Raw genomic sequence first — 19,427 nt, 5'->3', positions numbered from 1 at the left:
CCGTATTTTCATGTTTCTTTTTAAATCTCACAGTGGTTTGCTGAAAAGGGAACATTTTAGCTGTTATAGCATATGGCAATGCTGGGATTCAGACCCTTCCTCTCTAGGGTCGTTGAGGGTTTTCCTGGTTGTTGCTACTGGCTTAGTGACTTTCTTTATCCACTTTTATCCAATCTGTAATACCTGCAGAACGCAACCACGACAGCCTCTGCTGAGTTAGCTTCGTAGTCAGCTAGTGACCAGACAGAAACTTCCTTAAAGACCTGAACAATAAGGCTCCGTGGGCTGCTGCAGCACGTCCTTGACACTCAGCCAGTTACCTTTCAGTTCTGCCTTAGCCTTCACTTAGTGCTCGTACAGAACCTCAAGATCAGCCAGAGGTGAAAGCCTAGGATCTCCAAGTCTTCCCTAAGTGTGGGCACAGGATACATGTGGCCTTTGAGAGGCCCGGGAAGATGTTAGAGCTTTGCCGAGGTCCCCACGGACAGCTCGCTCTCTCATCGTCCCTTCATGGGTCTGCCTCTTTTATGCCCCAACTGGTGCTGCTGCATCAGGCAGCTGTGATATTAACCAGCTGCCAATCATGGTTATTATTGTCATTACTTTTGGACAAATACCCTCAGGTACAGCTTTCTTTACTGAGTGACCTGAGTCAGGTCAAATAGAGACAAACCCCGTGAATAGGGCTTTTCAAGGAACTGCGCTGCTGGTCAAACAGTGCCAGTTCTTCGGGCTGCCGGTGTTCAGCCACTATGGTTGGAAGCTGTGGGTTTTCCAGGCTCATGCATGAGCTGGGGAGAGGGCTAAGAGGAACAGGACGATTAAATGCCATGAAGCTCGCCGTTCTCACTGAAATACAGCTGTTTTTCTTCAGTGCTCCCTGGATGCTGCGAGTCCTTCGTTTTCAGAGTTCTGCGAAGTTGGCACTGACCATTTTCCCCGTGTGCCTGCGGTGGTTATGAAGCAGCGGAACTTCAGAGTCCCTTCCTCTGCTACCCTGGACAGTTTTTTACTGCAACAACCTGACAGTCAAGTCAGGCTCACGCTCTACAACGGGACTTGGATTCTGTGTTTCTTCTAGATTAGTACTCGATCCAGGAACCCGGTACTCATGTTTTCAGTGCACCCAAGGGATGCACTGACTGACCATCCAGGATCTATCAAAACCCCGAGGTCTAAGAATCAGTAAGAAGGGAATGTCACTGAGGAAAAGCGCCAAGAGTCTTCCCATCACTGATCTTTTTTTGGGTGGTGGCTGGAAGAGCAGGGGGGACAAACACAACCTGTGGTTCAAAATACGTATTTTAAAACTTAAAACACAATAGTATCTTTTAGAATTAGGCATCATTTGGAGTTCCCGTCGTGGTGCAGTGGTTAACGAATCTGACTGGGAACCATGAGGTTTCAGGTTCGATCCCTGCCCTTGCTCAGTGGGTTAAGGATCCGGTGTTGCCCTGAGCTGTGGGGTAGGTTACAGACGCGGCCTGGATCCTCCGTTGCTGTGGCTCTGGCGTAGGCCGGCGGCTACAGCTCCCGTTAGACTCCTAGCCTGGGAACCTCCACATGCTGCGAGAGCGGCCACAGAAAAGGCAAAAAGACCAAAAAAAAAAAAAATTAGGCGTCGTTTTAACATTACTAAGTCTGTGTTGTCTAAGACTTTCAGCTACTGGCTGACAGTGCTCCTGGGAGGAGGAAAGCATCCCTCTAAACGAGCCCGCTGTTGTCATCAAGCTACTCAGCCAACATTTACCGAGTATCTACCATGACCAAAGTAGTGGAAAAGAAATAAAGCTACCTTTAATTTCATTTCCAAAATACTTAATCAGAGTTGTCTGAAACACTGCATTTTCTTCGCTATGCTTTGAATACATCACTACACTTTAATTTCTACTTGCTCACAGCTAGTATTCGTAATAGTTAATCCTTCATACGAGTCCGTCGTTCACAGCATTTCCTGCACTGACACCTCTTCCCACGTTCATGCAATGACTTTGTTCCTAAGAGTTACAACATGCAACCTAGTTTTGCACTTTTAGAGAATACGAAGGAAAACACCCACTTTAAATAAAAAAAGCTTTAGAATATTTTAAAAATCTACATTAGACATTCTGTACCTGCAAAACAACATAACCTTAGCGCACACCTTAAGAAAACGCCAAAAATAACAGACACAAAGAGGAAGCATGACATCTATCATAACAGAGGAAATGACTGCTCCAATGACTTGTGGTTCAAATACGACAAGATAATCAAAGTGTATTAATAAGCAACTACGTACTTAAAAAACCGGTAAAAAAACTGTACCATCAAAATCAACATTCCAGTTTAAGTCTTAAAACTACTCTTTTCAGAGGAACAAAAAGTAGGACCATCCTGAATTACTGATTCACATCGGCCTAGAGTTTTACTCATACAGCAACATCGGGAGCCGCTCCGTGCCAGGTACCAGACAGAGGAGGACAAAAGCCGGCACCGCCCCTGCAGTGTGCGTGCAGCGCGCATGGACACAGGAGCTGGGGGCGGGGAAGAAGTCCCTTCTGTAGAGGGGGCGGTGTGTGCGGGGAAGAGACCCAGAGATTCAAGCCACTGAATGATGTGGTGCAGCGGAAGCCGTCGGAAATAGTGAAGACGACACACAGAGAAGCCAGCTGCAGTGCTGAGTCTCAGAGGAGGAGAGACCTTTGGACTGAACGGGGGCCTCACACTGGAGGTGGTACAGTGGGCCTTAAAGACGCCTGGAGCAAAAATGAAAATCCCCAGAATCACCCCCAAGGCTGCCTCCTGTCACTTGAGCCCCCTGGAAGCAGCAAGAGTGGGAAGCAGCCTTTCGGCCCCTCCATTCCAACGCTGGCCTTTGCTCCACTGAGGGTGAGGTTACATGGAAAGACCAAGTGGAAGGAGCCCCCCCCCACCATCCCACTGGGAACAGGGCCCCAAGCCTGGACTGGGGGCTCTGCTGGGAGGGGCCCCGGCGCTCTGCACCCACCTGGAGGAGGGGCGTGTGCACGTGCGACACCACGTGGGGCAGCCGCCGCCACTCACGGATGGCCAGGCTGCTGGCCATTTCCACCAGGCGCTCGATGAAGCTGAGCTGCTGCTCCTCGGGGTGGCAGATGGCCAGGTATCCACGGTACATATTCACCTTCCAAGCCATCTCCTTCGGACAGCTTACTTCTACCTGGAGGTGAAGAACACGGCACAGGAGGTGATGGGGAAACTTCCTCACAGGCGAAGAGTCAGATCTGGCTGCTAGGGAAGCAGTGAAGAGGAATCAAGCTATTTACACAGATACTTCTTTCCTCTTGAAAAGCCAGGCATTTAGATTTTTTCCGGATACTCTCCTTTCCCAAATACCAGCGAGCAGCCGAGCTCTCTAGCTACAAAAGCATGCCACAGGGCCCTTGTGCTAAGCTCGCCGAGAGTCCCAAGAAGGAGGAAACGGATCGACACTGTTAAGACAGACCAACTCAACAACCTACGAGGTCAGCCGCTGAATTTTCCAGGTATTAAGTATGTGTCCATCTCCACTCTGATAAGTATCAGTGTAACTTCCGAGTTTTTTCCAATTCGCATTGCTCTGCTGGGAAATGCATCTCACTTGCTCCACGTAAGGAAGCAGAAGGCGGCGATTCGGGTTTATGAGAGCGTCTGCGTGAACAGTCAGAACCTTTACTGTCGCCTACAAGGTGCACTTCCTCACTCACTATAAAAAGCCCCCGGCTCCCTCTGGGTGATCAGTTCTACTAGGGGGCTCAGAGCCGACAGGCCCCCTCCCCTGGGCCCTAGGCCCTCCGCTGCAGGTGCCGCTCAGGGCCGGGCGGGGGCTCCGGGTGCGCCCCCCACCTCGTGGAGACAGCTCCAGCGCTCACTGCATCTCATCGCTCTCTTACAGTGTACCTCACAAGGGCCACGCTGCTGTGTGTCTCGGCGACGTGAGAGCGGCCGCGGAGATACCAGCGCCGTCTCACACCAAGGTGACACCTCGCCCTGCCTTCTGACATCTGACCTTCAGGGCACATTCACCTTCACAGGCCCTCCTGATCGCAGGAATCCCATGGTGAAGGACTTCAGGAAGGCAAATCTGAGAACACGGCTGCTGCTCACATGATTTTCCAAAACGACACCTAAAATCTCACTTTTTCTGGACTTAACCACTACTTAAGATGTGCTTTTTGTCAATCATAAACCCATCCCCTGTAACAGTAACAACAAAGGCATCTCTTCTAATTTTCCCTCCACTGAAAAAAATTATCCATTAAATCAAACCAAGAAAAGCACTACTGTAACCAGCTCTATAATCACAACACCAAGAATAAAACAAAATTAAGTTGGAATTTCCGCTGTGATACAGTGGGTTAAAAATCCGCTGCAGTGGCTAGGGTCTCTGCAGAGTCACAGGTTCGATCCCTGGCCTGGCCCAGTGGGTTAAAGGATCTGGCATTGCTCCAGCTCCACTGTAGGTCGAAGCTATGGCTCAGATTCAATCCCTGGCTCAGAACTTCCACAGGCCAAGGGTGCAGCTATTAAAAAAAAAAAAAAAAGTAACGTTATTTTTAAAAAATGTTTCAAATGTAAACCAACTATAATGGAAAAAATAAAAATCATTTTTAAAAAATTCAAAAAAATGTTTTTCAATACTGATAAATGAGTAAATAATTTAGCACTATCAAGATCATTTGAAAATAATTTACTGCAGATCACCCAGAATGCTTATTAACACACTTTGAGCTTCTCTTTTTTTTTTGTCCTCATCAGTAAGTGCCTTCCAATTCTGGGGAGAACTGGGAGTTCCCATTGTGGCTCAGTGGTGATGAACCAGACCAGTAACCATGAGGATGTGGCGTAATTCCTCGGATCCCACATTACTGTGGTGTAGGCTGGCAGCTATAGCTGACTGGACCCCTAGCCTGGGAACTTCCATATGCCACAGGTGAGAACCTAAAAAGCAAAAAAAGCGAAAAAAAAAAAGGGGGGAAAATAATCAAGACTTTGTAAAAGAAGAAATTCATGTGTCAGACCCATGGACAGTACGATACTGCATATATCCAACGGAGGGGAAACTTACAAAGGAGAAAAAAGAAAATGCTAGTGTGAACTATAAATACTTATACACTTAAAATAAAGCAAAACCTTTAGGAGACTAAAGAAAGATGAACTGTAAATGCAACCTATCAGCAAAGTATTTGTTTTTGTTTCTATGTAAGGGATGGGTCATTTCTGAGTGACCCAGACTGCCCGCATCAGACAAGCCGTCCCCAGATCCCAACCTCAAAGCCCAGACCCTGGGCTCTATAACCACTCGGGAGTTAATGGTTAATGACTATTTCAGTTCTTCCATCTTTTGCATTTTGTTTAAAAAGTGGCAGTGATGAAATAAACCTGGGAGGAGTTCCCGTCGTAGCGCAGTGGTTAACGAATCCGACTAGGAACCATGAGGTTGCGGGTTCAGTCCCTGCCCTTGCTCAGTGGGTTCAGGATCCGGCATTGCCGTGAGCTGTGGTGTAGGTTGCAGATGCGGCTCGGATCCCAAGTTGCTGTGGCTGTGGCGTAGGCTGGCAGCTACAGCTCCGACTGGACCCCCAGCCTGGGAACCTCCATATGCCGCAAGAGCGGCCCAAGAAATGGCAAAAAGACCAAAAAAAAAAAGAAAGAAATAAGCCTGGGAGCCACAATACAAGTTAAAACTTCAGGTTGAACATTTCAAAGAAAGTAGCCTATAATCTCAATGTGCTTTTTCTTTTTTTGGTAACGCCAGATCCTTAACCCACTGAGCAAGGCTAGGGATCAAACCCGCAACCTCATGGTTCTTAGTCGGATTTGTTAACCACTGAGCCACGACGGGAACTCCAATCTCAATGTGCTTGAGTCTCCACTTTAAGAAAAAGAGGAAAATCACTGGTACGACTGTAAATAAACCCCTTACTGGGTAAAGGGGAGGAGGTGAGAAGGTGAGAACAGGACAATGGTGTAAATCCCTAAACCCCGTCACGTGGACACCACACAAAAAGGTCAAAAACTGAAGAGCCGTAGCAAAGAAAAGGAGCCGAGGGAGAAAATGAGAGAAGGGCAGAGATGCAGGAATGAACCAAGAGCAACAGGACCGGCTGCGCCCCGAGGGTCCAGGGCGGTGAGGATGCTGTGCCCTGTGCGGGGTTCGGACAACAGAGCCACACCTCTGGTATACAGCTTCCGACGCCCGACAGAGGCTTCCCAGGGAAGCGGGCGCCTGTACCTCTGTGCCCACTCTCCCACTGTGAGAACTCCTCTGGATGGAGCTTCTGAAATTGTGGAGCTCAGCCAAGCGGATGACTCAACTCCACTTACACCGCATTATCGTCACTTCTGTAACACAAGGTGTGTTTTAAATAAATAGGATACCGTCTTCATGCAACAAACTTGGTGACAGCAGCTACCGTCCAGGCCCTGGGCTGTCCCTACGCTTGCAGCGCTTCCCCAACCACCTCCAAAACTGCCTCTCATGTCCGCATTCCTCCAGACATTATTAATTTGTTTTCTCCCAGAATTCCAGGTCTCCACAGCTGATGTTCTTGCTGTAACTGAATGATGCTCTGAGACTTAAGTTACAATTTCACTGAACTCAGGGAGGGCGTTAGGGATGACCAAGACAACTCTTGCCTCCCGAGAGCTACCCTCCCTCTGCCACGGCGGCCAGCTTGCGGTCAGTGAAGTCCAGTCTCTGGAGATGCACGGCTTCAACGAAAGGGCCCCCGCGGCTATGGAGACCACGGCTCGAGCGTGGCCCCGTCACCAGGGGAGGTGGGAGGGCGTCTCACCTGCACCAGCGCCTCCTTCATGGCCGTCCAGTTGGACACCCGCCAAGCACACTCCAGGACGAGGTAAGGGTTGATGTGGCCCTTAGACTGGCCGTACTCCGTCAAGGCTTCCCACTGGTTCAACTCCTTGGAGCACCTACAGACAAGGGATTTGGGGCTAAAGCTCAGTGACCACACCACAGATTCTGAAAGGGCAGGGGGCAGGATTTTAAGGCATTCACTTCCACTCCAGAGAAGGGTGGGCTTCGGTGGTGCTCCAGGGCAGTGAACGACAAGCCCGCCAAGGAGCTGCCCGCAGCCCCCGGGGCCAGAGCAGCAAGAACCGCCCCCTCCCAAGTGGGGACCGAAGCACGGGAGCTGGTGGAGACCCCGCAGTCATCATTTACTGTCTCCACAGGCGCTCAATTACCCAAGACTCCACAGCTGTCTGCAGATGTCTGTTTGTGCCTTTCTTTATGGGCCATAAAAGTAGCAGAGGCCCCTCTTAAAGACATCGTGAGGACATTTCAGAGACTGTGCGGTGGTTCCCTTAGCTGATTCCTGAACGTAGCACCACCCAGCTCACCGAATCCAGTGATCCTCCCAAAGCTGGTATTCCGGGAAAATAGCAGGGGACGCGTTGCTTCTCTCATGTTCTTTTTTGGCTTTATCCATTGCCTTCTCATATGATTCTTGAGCCTAAAAAGGTTAAGAATGCTTTCCAACTGCTGTTTAACTAGAAACTTTTGTGGGGTCATTGTTCAATTATTTAGGACAAGCGGGGTCACAGACCCAGGAGCATCTCGAGCTCTTCGCCAAGATCATCTGACACACTCGAGTGTCCCCTCCCAGCACACAGAGTGCGGAGGGGAGGGTGCCTGACCCCCGCCCCCACCCAGGGCGGAGGAGGGGGAGACTGCCCACAGCCCGGTGCATGTCGCCAGCCTTCAGTCCTGAGAGCAGGGCCACAGCCACGCCTGTGCCTCCGGAGCTTCCATGGCTCAGTGTCCTACATAGGGCTGTGACCAAACCTCTAACAGGGACCACACCACAGTGAGAGGACAAGCATGAGGATTAAAATTTCCAACTCATCACAATCCACCTACCATTTCCCAGAGGACCAACAAATGCAGCTAAAAAACATCCACATGAGCAACCAGCAGGTAAGGACTCAGGACTGAGCTTTAAAGATGCTCACATCATAGCTATATCTCTCTTAAATTGAGACTTCAATGCAAGAGCCTTTATGTGTAGGATAAATAAACGCTTCAGATTAAAACACTGAACTTCTTCATTTTATTTTACTTTCTTTCTTTTTTTTGTGTGTGTGTGTGTTTTAGGGCTGTACCCATGGCATATGGAGGTTCCCAGGTAGGGGGTGGAATAGGAGCTGTAGCTGCCAGCCTACACCACAGCAATGCCAGATCCTTAACCCACGGGACAAGACCAGGGATCGAACCTGCATCCTCATGGATACGAGTCAGATTCGTTTCCGCTGAGCCACAAAGGGAACTCCTGAACTTCTGCAAGCATGAACTGACTTGAGGACATGACAATGAAGAACCCTCCTATCGGCCTTTCACTAACCAGGCGACCCAGACACACGCCCGACGCGCTACCTGCTCAAAGAACCCATGTTGCTCGTAGGCGATGGCTGTCGCCGTCTCTGAGTACTTGCAGCGCTTCTGCCACAAGCCCGCCCACATGTCTTCCTCTTGTAACAAAGAGTAGAGTTCAGCAAGGGAATCCAGAATCTCCTGAAAACACAGATGGTGGGTTCTGAGGGCCCGTGACCACAGAGCAGCCTCATGGTGCCGTAATTTAATTTCTGGAGGCCGTGACGATGTCACCAGCAGGAAAGGGGAGCCTCACCTGCTGAGGGGGCGTTATGCTCTCCTGCTCATAAAATTCCGAGGTTTGCTTCGGCTTAATCTGCAGACTCAGACCTTTTTCAAAAGCCTGGTGCTCGAGCATCAAGGTGGAGCGGAACCAGAGGTTGTGGGTCTTCCCCAGGTACTTGAGGACGCAGGGCCGGATGGGGATGGGGGGGACGCACTGGGACATGGCCTCCACGAAGCAGTTGAGCGCGCTGGGCTGGCAGTCCCGCTGCACCTGGTGGCTGCCGCTGCACAGGAAGGGGCTGATCTCGCCCGCCAGAGCCTGCAGCCAAGGAGCGTGTTAGCCAGGGTCCCTGGTCAAATGTCAGCGAGTCCTGACTCCCTCGCACGGCACCGGGATGCTTCTGATCATTCACTCTTAGATAAGGGTGGTTTCCGCAGCCTTTACGCGGAATCACGATGCCCTTTCACAGACATGTATCGAAAGCTAAGATTCTATTTTTCAAAAGAGGATTTAAAAAAGACACTCACGTGCTGCTGTCTGTCAGACAGAATTTTCCACAACCTGGGAAAAAGCTGCACCCACGTCTTTTCGGCCAGCGTGGTGGAGATGTGGCAGAGCTGGACGAAGGCGCTGAGCAGGGCGCCCGTCTACGGAGAAAAAGATGGGTGAAGCCAGGCACGGAAATCCCGCCCCCGGGTGCCTCTCACACCCCTGCTCAGGAGACACGGCTGCCCCGCACTTGGCCCGCGGCCAGACCTGAAGAAAGCTCATGCCAGGGACAGGCGGCCTCCCGGGCGCGCTGAGAGCTGCGCGCGCAGGCGGGGGAGGGCTCGGCAGTGCCGGGCCTCCACGCCTCAACCCCCGAGAGCATGCCTCAGCCTACGGACCCCTCGCGGGGGAGACGCAGGAACACGACGCTGATGCGCCAAGTGCCCCAAAGGCGCGCAGGGGCCCGCAAAGCAGAGGCGGCCGCCAACACGCGGAGCAAAGAGCGGACGCACACTCGTATGAGCCAAGCTATCCGCCAAGGGGTCTCAAGCTGAAGAACAAGTGGAGACCCGCCCAAGTTCAGTCTCTGCAACTGACAGTGGACAGGAGGAGAGGTGATGGGAGGGGACAGGACCGGGCCAGAAAGCCCCAGGAACGCGACAGGAGCTGGGAACGGGAAGCACAAAGGGGCACCCGAACTCCACAGAGGTGTGAGATTTTTGTCAACAGCTCTGCTGTTTTTAGAACATGAGCTTCCTATGAACAGCCAGGTTTCTAGCTGCCTGTAGCCCAGCTCCCCACATGGCATCAAGCAGCCGGCGCAGAGGGGCTCGGGGACACGCTCGCCAGGGCGCTGCAGGCCCTGCCGCCCCCAAGCCAGAGACGCAGGCCACAGGCCATGGCTGTCCTTTTCAGCCAGCAGCAGACGTGACGTCACAGCCACGTCGCTATTAAGAATGTGCAGACCAAGGATACAAGCATTCCAAGGAAACAGGTGACAACATTTAAGTGAAGAATACTCTGAATTTGCTACTCAGGCTGCCGCATGAGGAAGACAGTGATGAAGCGAGCCTGGCGGACCTCACGAGGCTGCTCCCCTCCCCCCGGGTCAGGGTGGCAGGTGCTAAGCACTCGTGACCACAGACCTGCCCACAGCAATGCTCTTCTCAGCCCTGAAGCGGGGCTTCCATAGGCTCTGGATTGCTCACAACATACGGAGGTTCCGAGGGAACCACGACCCCCCCCACCTGCACAGACCTTCACTTCCCGGAGTGTATCCAGAAACTTGTCGTGTCTGTTGGTTAACATATGCAGCTGGTTTCCAATGTCCTTTTCAGAAAGTTCTTTGGTTTTGGGTGTGCTGGTCTGATCTCCTGGGGCTAGTTCAATATCTATCTCTACATCCTAAAAAACAAAAAACAAACAAGGTCAAATAGATAAAGAAAATTGACAACCACAACCTTTTTTTTTTCTTTTTTTTTTGCTTTTTGCATTTTCTAGGGCCACTCATGAGGCATATAGAGGTTCCCAGGCTAGGGGTCTAATCGGAGTCACAGCCGCCGGCCTATGCCAGAGCCACAGCAACGCGGGATCCAAACTGTGTCTACAACCTACACCACAGCTCACGGCAACAGCAGATCCTTAACCCACTGAGCAAGGCCAGGGATCGAACCCACAACCTCATGGCTCCCGGTTGTATTCATTAACCACTGCGCCACGATGGGAACTCCGACAACCACAACTCTTTAAACTTCTTGTTACATTTTTGGCACGTAAAATTTTCATCTCCTCAAAGTTCAATCCTGAATTGTAAAACAAACAACGAGCAGATTGAATTCGATCAGACCCGTTTCTCTTTCTTTCTTAAGCGACACTATACAAATGTCACCGTTTTGCTTTTACCTTTGGATTATGGAAGGAAAGAAGCACAACTTTAAGTAGTAAAAATAATGAAGATTATTAGGAACTACAGCCTCCCACTCCTCAAAATGCAATACAGCTGCCTGGCTGCCCGGCTCATCGAGATCAAGACTACTGCCAGCGTCCACGCACAGAATCTTGTTGGCACAGTGTTTTACACAACTCAGTCCCCAAAAAGAATGACTCTGCCATCTGTCTAAAGCGTTTGGGAAGTCAGTCAAAACCAGTCATCAAACTTGGCTCTAAGTCAAGTTATCAACCACTTGGAGTGTGCCCTTGAAAACACAGAAGAACCACTCCAAAAGGGGCAAGTTACTTCAGGCAGATTACAGAAAGAAAAAAGATACCACCAAATGTCTCGGGCTTATCAATTGCCAAAGGAGGGACATTTTAAATTCTTTGTTAATGAAATAAGTAAGTATCTCACATTCAGGAGAGGGTACAATCTACCCCTTTTAGAGCAAAGAGGGACTCCCCCCTTCTAAGTGAGAGGCTGTCTTCTAAAACCCAACACTCCAGGCAGACAGACCAACTGCCCGGGGCCGACAACCTAAAGGAAAACAGCTGAAAGGTCTGGTCCTTAGTGGTGTCAGCCACTCCCCCACCGAGAGCTGAGAGCCACGGGGATGGCTCCTGGCTCCACAGCTGCCCCTGCCAGGACAAGGCAGAGGATGTTCGCAGGAGGCTGCTTGTGGAAGCAGCTAGAGCCTCGGTTCCTTCACGACAGATGTCACCTTGGAGCAGTGCTGTGTCATACAATACGGGCCACTCCTAACTTGGAAAAATCACCAACAGTCAAATACACCCTACCGGCAGTACTAGTCCATGAGAAAGTCCCTACCCAAACTCAGCGGGGGAGTTCCCGTCATGGCTCAGTGGTAACATACCCAACTAGTAGCATCCATGAGGACGCGGGCTCAATCCCTGGCCCTCACTGGCCCCGCTCAGTGGGTTAAGGATCAGGCGTTGCTGTGAGCTGTGATGTGGGTCGAAGATGTGGCTTGGATCCACTGTCACTGTGGCTGTGGTATAGGCCAGCATCTGAAGCTCCAATCCAGCCCCTAGCCTGGGAACCTCCATATGCTGCACATGAGACCCTAGAAAAAAACCCGAAAACTGAATAGCCACACACAACGCTCATCAACTCTATCTTTAAAAAAGCCAAACTGAATGGAAATAACCTAAGTGTCCATCAAAGGAGAAATGGACAATGTGGCACATATTAAAAAAGAAAGAAATCTTGCTATTTGTGATGACATATATGGACCTTGAGGATATCACGCCAAGTGAGATAAGTCACAAAGATAAATACGGACTGGTCTCTCTTGTGTGTAGCAGCTAAACGCACACACGCAAGCTCATACAGAGAACAGGCTGGCGGCGGCCAAAGGCAGGGGCTGGGAGGTGGGCAACCCAAGCGCAGGGAGGCCAAGGGTACAGCTCCCAGTTCCGAGGCTCAGGGATGCGACTTCAGTTACTAACGCTGTCACACGTATCGGAAAGGCGCTCGCAGAGTAAACCTTTCAGGTTCTCATCACGAGAAAAAAGATTCGGTAGCACCTTAGACGTTAACTACTGTGCTGTCTCGCAATATATACACACATCAACTCGTTACACTGTACAGCTGAACCCCACACGCTGTCTGCTAAGTACACCTCGACGTGAAAAAGGGCAAGCGTCTCACTGGACAGAGGAACCACGTGCGGCACTTTCAGACAGAGACAGGTTTGACACGCTGTTCTCGCCCTACAAGGATCTGGGGCTGACGGAAGAGCCTCAGGTCTCAGACCGTTACCTCCTCCTTGGACTCGCTGTTCTCCCGCTCCCGCGGCTCCTGCTTGACGTGCGTGACCATGGCGAAGGCCGCGCGGTCGTGGCTGTCGGCCAGGTTGATGACGTTGGTGATGGACGGCAGCATGGCTCCCTGGCAGCTCGTGCCGATGGGCGTGCTCTTCTCACACACAGCCAACAGGAGCTGGACCCGGGGTTGGGGAGGGGGGAGACGGGGGCTCGGCTATGCGACCCGTTAACCTCCAGTCACCCCGACCAGTGCCCACCCGCTGACCGCCCCGGCCCCGCTCGCTCCACACCCCTCCGCGCCTGGAGGCGGCAGCCAGAGCTCTCCCCAGACGCCCTGCTCAGGGCCCCCCACCTCTCCCTGCCCGGCCCTCTGCGAGGGTCTCCCACCAGGGACACTGACGCCTCTGGCTCCTCCTTCCACCCCCCTTCTCTCTCACCCCCAGCATCACCGGACCTGCCAGCATCCCCTCCTGCCCGGACACCACGTCCTGAGGCAGCTCGACCTGCTCTCCGCAAACCCACTTCTTGCACAAGCTGACCTCTGCGCTCCCCTGCCTGCACCACCAGCGGCTTTCCACAGCCCACGGGGGACAGCGCCAGCTCCTTAGCGGGGCTCATGGGCCTCCTGTAACCCAACACTCCCCACCCGCGAGCAGCCCCCCAGCCTAGACTATTCCCCACACCTCGGCCTCGCGCTCACGGCCCCAACCCAGCCACTCTTGCACTCTTTAGGCAGCTATTCCGAGACCCCCCCACCAGGAGCTGTGTGAGGCCCTGGAGACCCGGTTGTTAACCGCACAGAGATGGTGCCGCCGCCCGGGAGGAGCCAAAGTGCCAGAGGGGAAGGAAAACCAGCTGCGCCACATCCACGGGCACGTGCTGTGAGGACGCAGCCAGGAGTGGACAGGCCGACCGAGCGCCCGCGGGCCCGCGGAAGCGCGGGGGTCAGGAGGGTGCCCGGGTGAGAACACGAGAGGCGGGCGAGGCTGGGGAGTAACGAGCGGGGGCCGGCGGGCCGGCGTGGGGCTGGGGAGCGGGGAGGCTGACAGGCGCCACGTGCCGAGGGACACCATCTGCTTCACTCTATCAGAACACTTGCGCCACGACACAAAAACTGTGGCGGCAGGAGGGGAGGTGGGTGAACGTTAAGGACACCGTTCCCGTTGTCCCATGTGTGGGGGGACAGTGCGGAGAGGAGGCTCACGAAAGCGGGGGGAAGGAAAGCAGGCGGGTGCCTGGCTGCGCCCCTCAGCCCGCGGCAGCCGCTGCACAGCCTGCTGGCTTGTGCGCCTTTGCTCCTCCTCCACCCAGGGCTTGGCACCTACAGCAATGCCCAAGTCGCCCGAGAGAACGAAGAGTAAGTCAGAGCGCCTGCTGTGCTGGCGTCAGCAAAGCTCCAGACAGTGCTGGTCACGGCACTGAGAAAACGCACATGCAGCACCCGTGGAGAGAGGCTAACAGGCCCTCACTGAAAGCAGGGCCACAAGTCCCTTGCTTGGCCTCCGAGAGAATCCCGCCGCCCTACCTCATTAGACAAAGCAGCCTGGTGACCTGGTTTCAGTCATTCTAGGCAAGCAGACCAGAGTTACCGGCATGGCATCGGTAACCCGCCCTTGGAAACTGAGCATGCCTGGTGCAGTACGTCGGCGATTAAGCCCGAGAGTGAAGGAGGCAAACGGGAAAACGCAAGTCTCCCCACAATTCCATGAGAAACATCAAAACATCCGACCTGCCATCCGCTGAAGCGGCCTGACTGCTCACACAGGCCTTCGCCCCCAGCACCCAGACTCCTACATTCAGGGCTTGGAGCGCACTGCTCGGCCAGGCTGGGCTGGCCTGCCTGCTCTCCTTTTTGCTTTACATCTGTTTTCCTTCTACTCGAGGTTAAAGCAGTCTTAGGGTGGGCTTTCTGATCGACCTTTGTGCGTGTGGACACACCCTCCTCCTGGCGTGGGGGCCCCAGCACCGACAGCGAGCGGGGCGCGTCCTACCTCGATGCACTGCTTGATCCAGAAGTGGTTCCCCATGGCCTCCCAGTTCTGGGAGCAGGTCACGTACAGCAGGCGCTCGTAGACACGACGCTTCATAGAGTTGTCAAAAACCTCAAAAAACTTGGCCCTGATGAGCGGCTGGGCACAGCGCAGCCCTGAGAGAAAGGCAGGCTCGAGCTTTGCAGTCAGCTCGCTGCCAGACAGCGTCTCGTCCCTGGAATGGAAGGAAGCACACCGGGATGGCAGCGCTAAGCCAGGGGGGACTCCTCAGGCCGCGAACAAATGAGCAGCGGACAAGTGGACACCAACTCTCCAAAACGCCACTGTGAAGGCCACGAGCAGCTCCTAAATCGTCACAGGCCGCTCTACTACGATTTAGAATTTACATGACTGTTTTGTAAATTTATACAATGAGAAGATTAAAAAGTTACATTACTGGCGGGTCGGAGAGCACACTGGGGACCCCCGGAGGCCGCATCTGATTAACTACTGTGATTACCTGTAGACGTAGTTAACAAGGTCTAAAAACTGGGCATTTAGTTCAAGGTCTTCTGGAAAACGCTTTTCTATGTAGGTCATCATTTTCACAAGCAGAATGGACTTCTCCCGGAGAGTCGGTGTCTGTACAAATTTGTTTTTTAAGAGAAAAGTTCCGTTACTTCTATTTGGACAAAGACAGTTCCAGAAGTACTGATTGCTCCACTAACATTCAAGCACCTATAACTTCGTCAGGTAAAGTAAAAACAAAGTCATTTCTAAACACAAAAAGCAAAGGTGGTTCTTTGGATGAAGATCAAGACAAGCACCAATGTGTCTGCCTCGGGCCACAGCGCACTCGGGACAGAAAGCAAATAAACTGTGAAACAAATCACAAGTTTGCAAGCATCTTACTAAATTTAAGTAACAGTCCCTCGTTGTGTTTTGTTTTTTTTCCTGGTCTACCCCCACCACCAGAAAAGACTAACAAATAAGGTTCATCTAACATTTTAACAGAAATAAAACCACATTAAGGTACGTGACCCATTATCTCAAGTTTCTGTTTAGAATCTGGTAAGCCTCGTAAGAAATACTGTCTTAAAAAAGATCCTGTGCATGCAAATACGGGAGGAAAAAATGTTTTGCACAAGAACTTGCAGGAGCGCTCAGAAAGCCATGCCTGGATTTTCTTCCACACCCAAGGAAGACCAGCTGGCCAAAGCACAGGGCCCTCTGCCCGGCCCACCTGATTGGCTGCCATTGGAGAATTATTTTTAACCCATTCTTCCACGATTTTCACCACAGCCCGGAGGATCTTGGCGTCAGGGGACTTTTCGATGAGGGAGGTCAGGATGGCCTGAACGAAGTTCTTCCGCATCTCCACGCTCATCACGGCCAGGCGCGTCTTCACCAGCTCCAGGCTCAGCATCACCAGCTCGCTGGTTCCTGCTCGAGTGGAGACACAACACAGCCGTCGGGGTCTGCAAACCTGTCTGGGCAGACACCCAGCCACTCGGGCGGCTGGGCACAACGGCTTCTGCCCACTCCCTCCCCGCGTTCCTCAGCAACCAGGGCCTCGATGGCCTTCCTGCTGCGACTCCACCCGCCAGGGGGACCCTAGAAGAGCCTCCGCACGGGGCAGGGAGCGGGGCTGAGGGAGCAGACTCCACCCAGGCAGGCAGCCCCGAAGTCACACGCATGGCACCCGTGCTCTGAGGGGTGTCTGGCAGAGGTGGCAGCCACAGCTCCCGTCCCCACACCAACACAGCACCTGACTCCTGGAGCCGACGGCCCAGGTCGGGAACCCGCAACTAATGCTCCTCCAAAAATAACAGTTCCCATTAAGCAGTCTCCGTTTTACAGCAACTTCGCTAGAACACGCTCATCCAGTGATGAATGTTCTGCATAAACGTCCACCCAGTTGACAATTTTCTTCATTCTCACACCCACGAATTTTAAAAGCAGTGAGGATAGACTCTCATTTTGGTTTTCAATACAATGCTCAGAGCCTCTGTGGTGAGAGCGAACGATAATGAACTGCGCTGAACCCACAGGCGGTCTCGCGGCCGCCACTCTAGGTGTTCAAGTCTCGGGGTCCCGGGGACCCGGCCTGGCACCTGAGGTGGCTTCCGTGCTGCCCGCCGCGGCCTGCGGGTTCAGGTGCTCGCGGACCATCTTCTGCAGGGAGCGCATGAAGACGGAGATGAGTCTGTCGATGTAGCTCGGGTTGTTGCTGCAGGCGGACTTGAGGATCATCAGCGTCCCTGGAAGGCACCAAGGCCGGGCCGTTTGAGCCAAGTCTTAACAAATTCACAAAAGCACAGTGTTTAACCCATTCAAAATAGGCCAGCCTGGGAGGTCCTGCCGTGGCACAGCGGGTTAAGAATCCAACTGCAGCGGCTGGAACTGCTACGGAGGCCCGGGTTCCATCCCTGGCCAGGGGCGGGGGGTTAAAGGATCCAGGGCCAGTTGTGGTGTAGGTCGCAGCTGTGGCTGGGAGTCAGTCCCTGACCTGGGAATGTTCCTATGCTGCAGGTATGGCCACTAAGAAACAAACAAAAAGCCCCAAAAAACCTAGGCAAAAAGGTGCCATTTCTGACAAAAGCACAGTCTCATCAACTATCAGTATTAAGTTGACCCTTTCACACGCCAGGTTTGAACCGCACGGGTCCACTTCCACGTGGCTTTTCTTCAACAGTGGCGACTACAGAGCTCTTCGCCCCGAGGGTGGCTGACCCTGGGGACGAGGGCCGGGAGACGCGGAGGTACCAGGTGCAAAGAGGCCACTCTACCCCGTGCGACAATCCTCCACTTCACAGGGGTCAGTGCCCCCAGTCCCTGCGCTGCTCAAGAGCCAGCCGTATAGGCCATCGGAAAGCGTGCAAGGCTGATCCCTGAGCAACCAACACCCCCCACCGCTACTCACACAGTCAAAAATTCAAGTACAGCTTCCTTGAAAATAAAGGCACTGATAAAAAAAGACTCAGTCCCTGGGCAGGAAGCTGAAACCGTCTGGACAGAGTCACAACTCAAACCCTAGTTCTTTCCAGTCCACATTCTGCGCTCTCTAGGCAGACAGCAACTCCCTCCACGCTGACGCAAAGACCTACAAAATGAAGACACAGGTGCTCTGTTTGCGGATAAAAAGCCATGTATGAGTGAACCTGCCCAGGTCAAACCCCTGCTGTTTGGGTCCACTGTGCTACGCTGCCTTCACTCCCAATTCCTTTATTCTACGTTATTATTCTTAGGGCTGCACCTGCGTCATGGAGAGGGTCCTGGGCTAGAGGTCCAAATGGGAGCTGCAGCTGCCGGCCGACACCACAGCCTCACCACCACCAGATCCCAGCCTTGTCCGCAACCTACACCACGGCAACGCCAAATCCTTTAACCCACGGAGCAAGGCCAGGGATCACAGCTACATCCTCATGAATGTGAATCGGATTCTTAGCCCACTGAGCCACAGCAGGACCTCCTCCCTCCCGAGTCTTGGTTCAAGATCAGCACCATCAGGCGTGAGAACTGATCTTGTGCCCCAGCAGAGACCACATTCTCTACCTTCAGTCCTGGATTTCATCGTTAGTTCTGGCAAACCACCCTAAGTAAACACCAGTAAAAATCAGCAAAACATTAAAACACATACATTGAGCATGTGAAAGAAAATTTTTTCTTTCCTAACTGGCACTTTTATAAAACTTGATCCTGACCTACACATTAAATTTCAGGTTTCTATTCAAGGCTCACATCACAGAATAATAAGGGGTATTTATTTGCCATTTACAGCAGTGTCATCCCAGATGTGAACAACTCCAGGCTCGCTCTGTTAGAAGGTGGATTCTCAGTAGAGCAGTGGACGTGTGACCAGTCTGGTCGCAAGACCCCGATGAGGATAAACACGGGGACGTCCCCTGGCCGATCCGGGCTGCTGTGCTACCCTCTACTGAGCAGAGGTCAGGAACCCGGGCTGGCTCTCCAGGCCTCGTGCTGAGGCTGCCCCTGGCCTGCTGCCCTCGGAGACAGCAAGCTCACCGAGCTGGGCTCACCATGGTAACTAGGTTCACCTGGCTCCCGAATTGCAGAGCAAGTAGCAGGAGCTCGAAGAGTAGGAAATGAGAAAATAACGTATTCCATCTGTAAACTTATCTACAAGTGTTTGCACAACAAGCACTATTTGTTTCGTGTTTACAATCGTGTATAGAAAAACACACACACCAAAATGCTTAGAGTGATTGTTACTAGAGAGGCTTGTATGTATTTTTCCCCTTCATTTATATTTGCAAAGTTTTCTTTTTTTTCTTTTTTGCTTTTTTTAGGACCGCACCTACAGCATTTGGAGGTTCCCGGGCTAGGGGTTGAATCGGAGCTGCAGCTGCCAGCTACACAACAGCCACAGCAATACCCGATCCGAGCTGTGTCTGAGACCTACACCACAGCTCACAACAACACAGCAACACTGGATCCTTACCCCACTGAGTGAGGCCAGGGATCAAACACGCGTCCTCATGGATACGAGTCTGATTCATTACTGTTAAGCCATGATGGGAACTCCAGTATTTTCAAAGTTTTTTGCAATGAACATGAAACAAAGGAGAAAAACCTTTCAGGGTTGACAACCCAAAGCCTGATCCTACACATT

General features: G+C 52.4%; 1 protein-coding gene across 6 annotated transcripts in view; it reads right to left on the bottom strand.

Annotated features, from left to right (window-relative positions):
- Positions 1–19,427, bottom strand: part of TRRAP (transformation/transcription domain associated protein) — a 117,904-nt gene that overhangs the window by 24,250 nt on the left and 74,227 nt on the right. For all 6 annotated transcript variants that reach the window (XM_047779536.1, XM_047779539.1, XM_047779538.1 and 3 more), the window contains 12 exons: positions 16,909–17,055; positions 16,038–16,237; positions 15,315–15,436; positions 14,816–15,029; positions 12,820–12,999; positions 10,362–10,508; positions 9,143–9,262; positions 8,646–8,933; positions 8,393–8,530; positions 7,360–7,472; positions 6,795–6,930; positions 2,987–3,178 (listed from right to left, as the gene is read on the bottom strand). In XM_047779536.1, the coding sequence (XP_047635492.1) occupies positions 2,987–3,178; positions 6,795–6,930; positions 7,360–7,472; positions 8,393–8,530; positions 8,646–8,933; positions 9,143–9,262; positions 10,362–10,508; positions 12,820–12,999; positions 14,816–15,029; positions 15,315–15,436; positions 16,038–16,237; positions 16,909–17,055 (1,997 nt within the window). The remainder of the gene's footprint in view (positions 1–2,986; positions 3,179–6,794; positions 6,931–7,359; positions 7,473–8,392; positions 8,531–8,645; positions 8,934–9,142; positions 9,263–10,361; positions 10,509–12,819; positions 13,000–14,815; positions 15,030–15,314; positions 15,437–16,037; positions 16,238–16,908; positions 17,056–19,427) is intronic.

This window comes from Phacochoerus africanus, chromosome 5 (genome assembly GCF_016906955.1).
Source record: "Phacochoerus africanus isolate WHEZ1 chromosome 5, ROS_Pafr_v1, whole genome shotgun sequence".
Taxonomy (NCBI): Eukaryota; Metazoa; Chordata; class Mammalia; order Artiodactyla; family Suidae; genus Phacochoerus; species Phacochoerus africanus.
The sequence above is the reverse complement of the archived record's forward strand: the minus strand, read 5'-3'. Positions and strand labels throughout refer to the sequence as shown.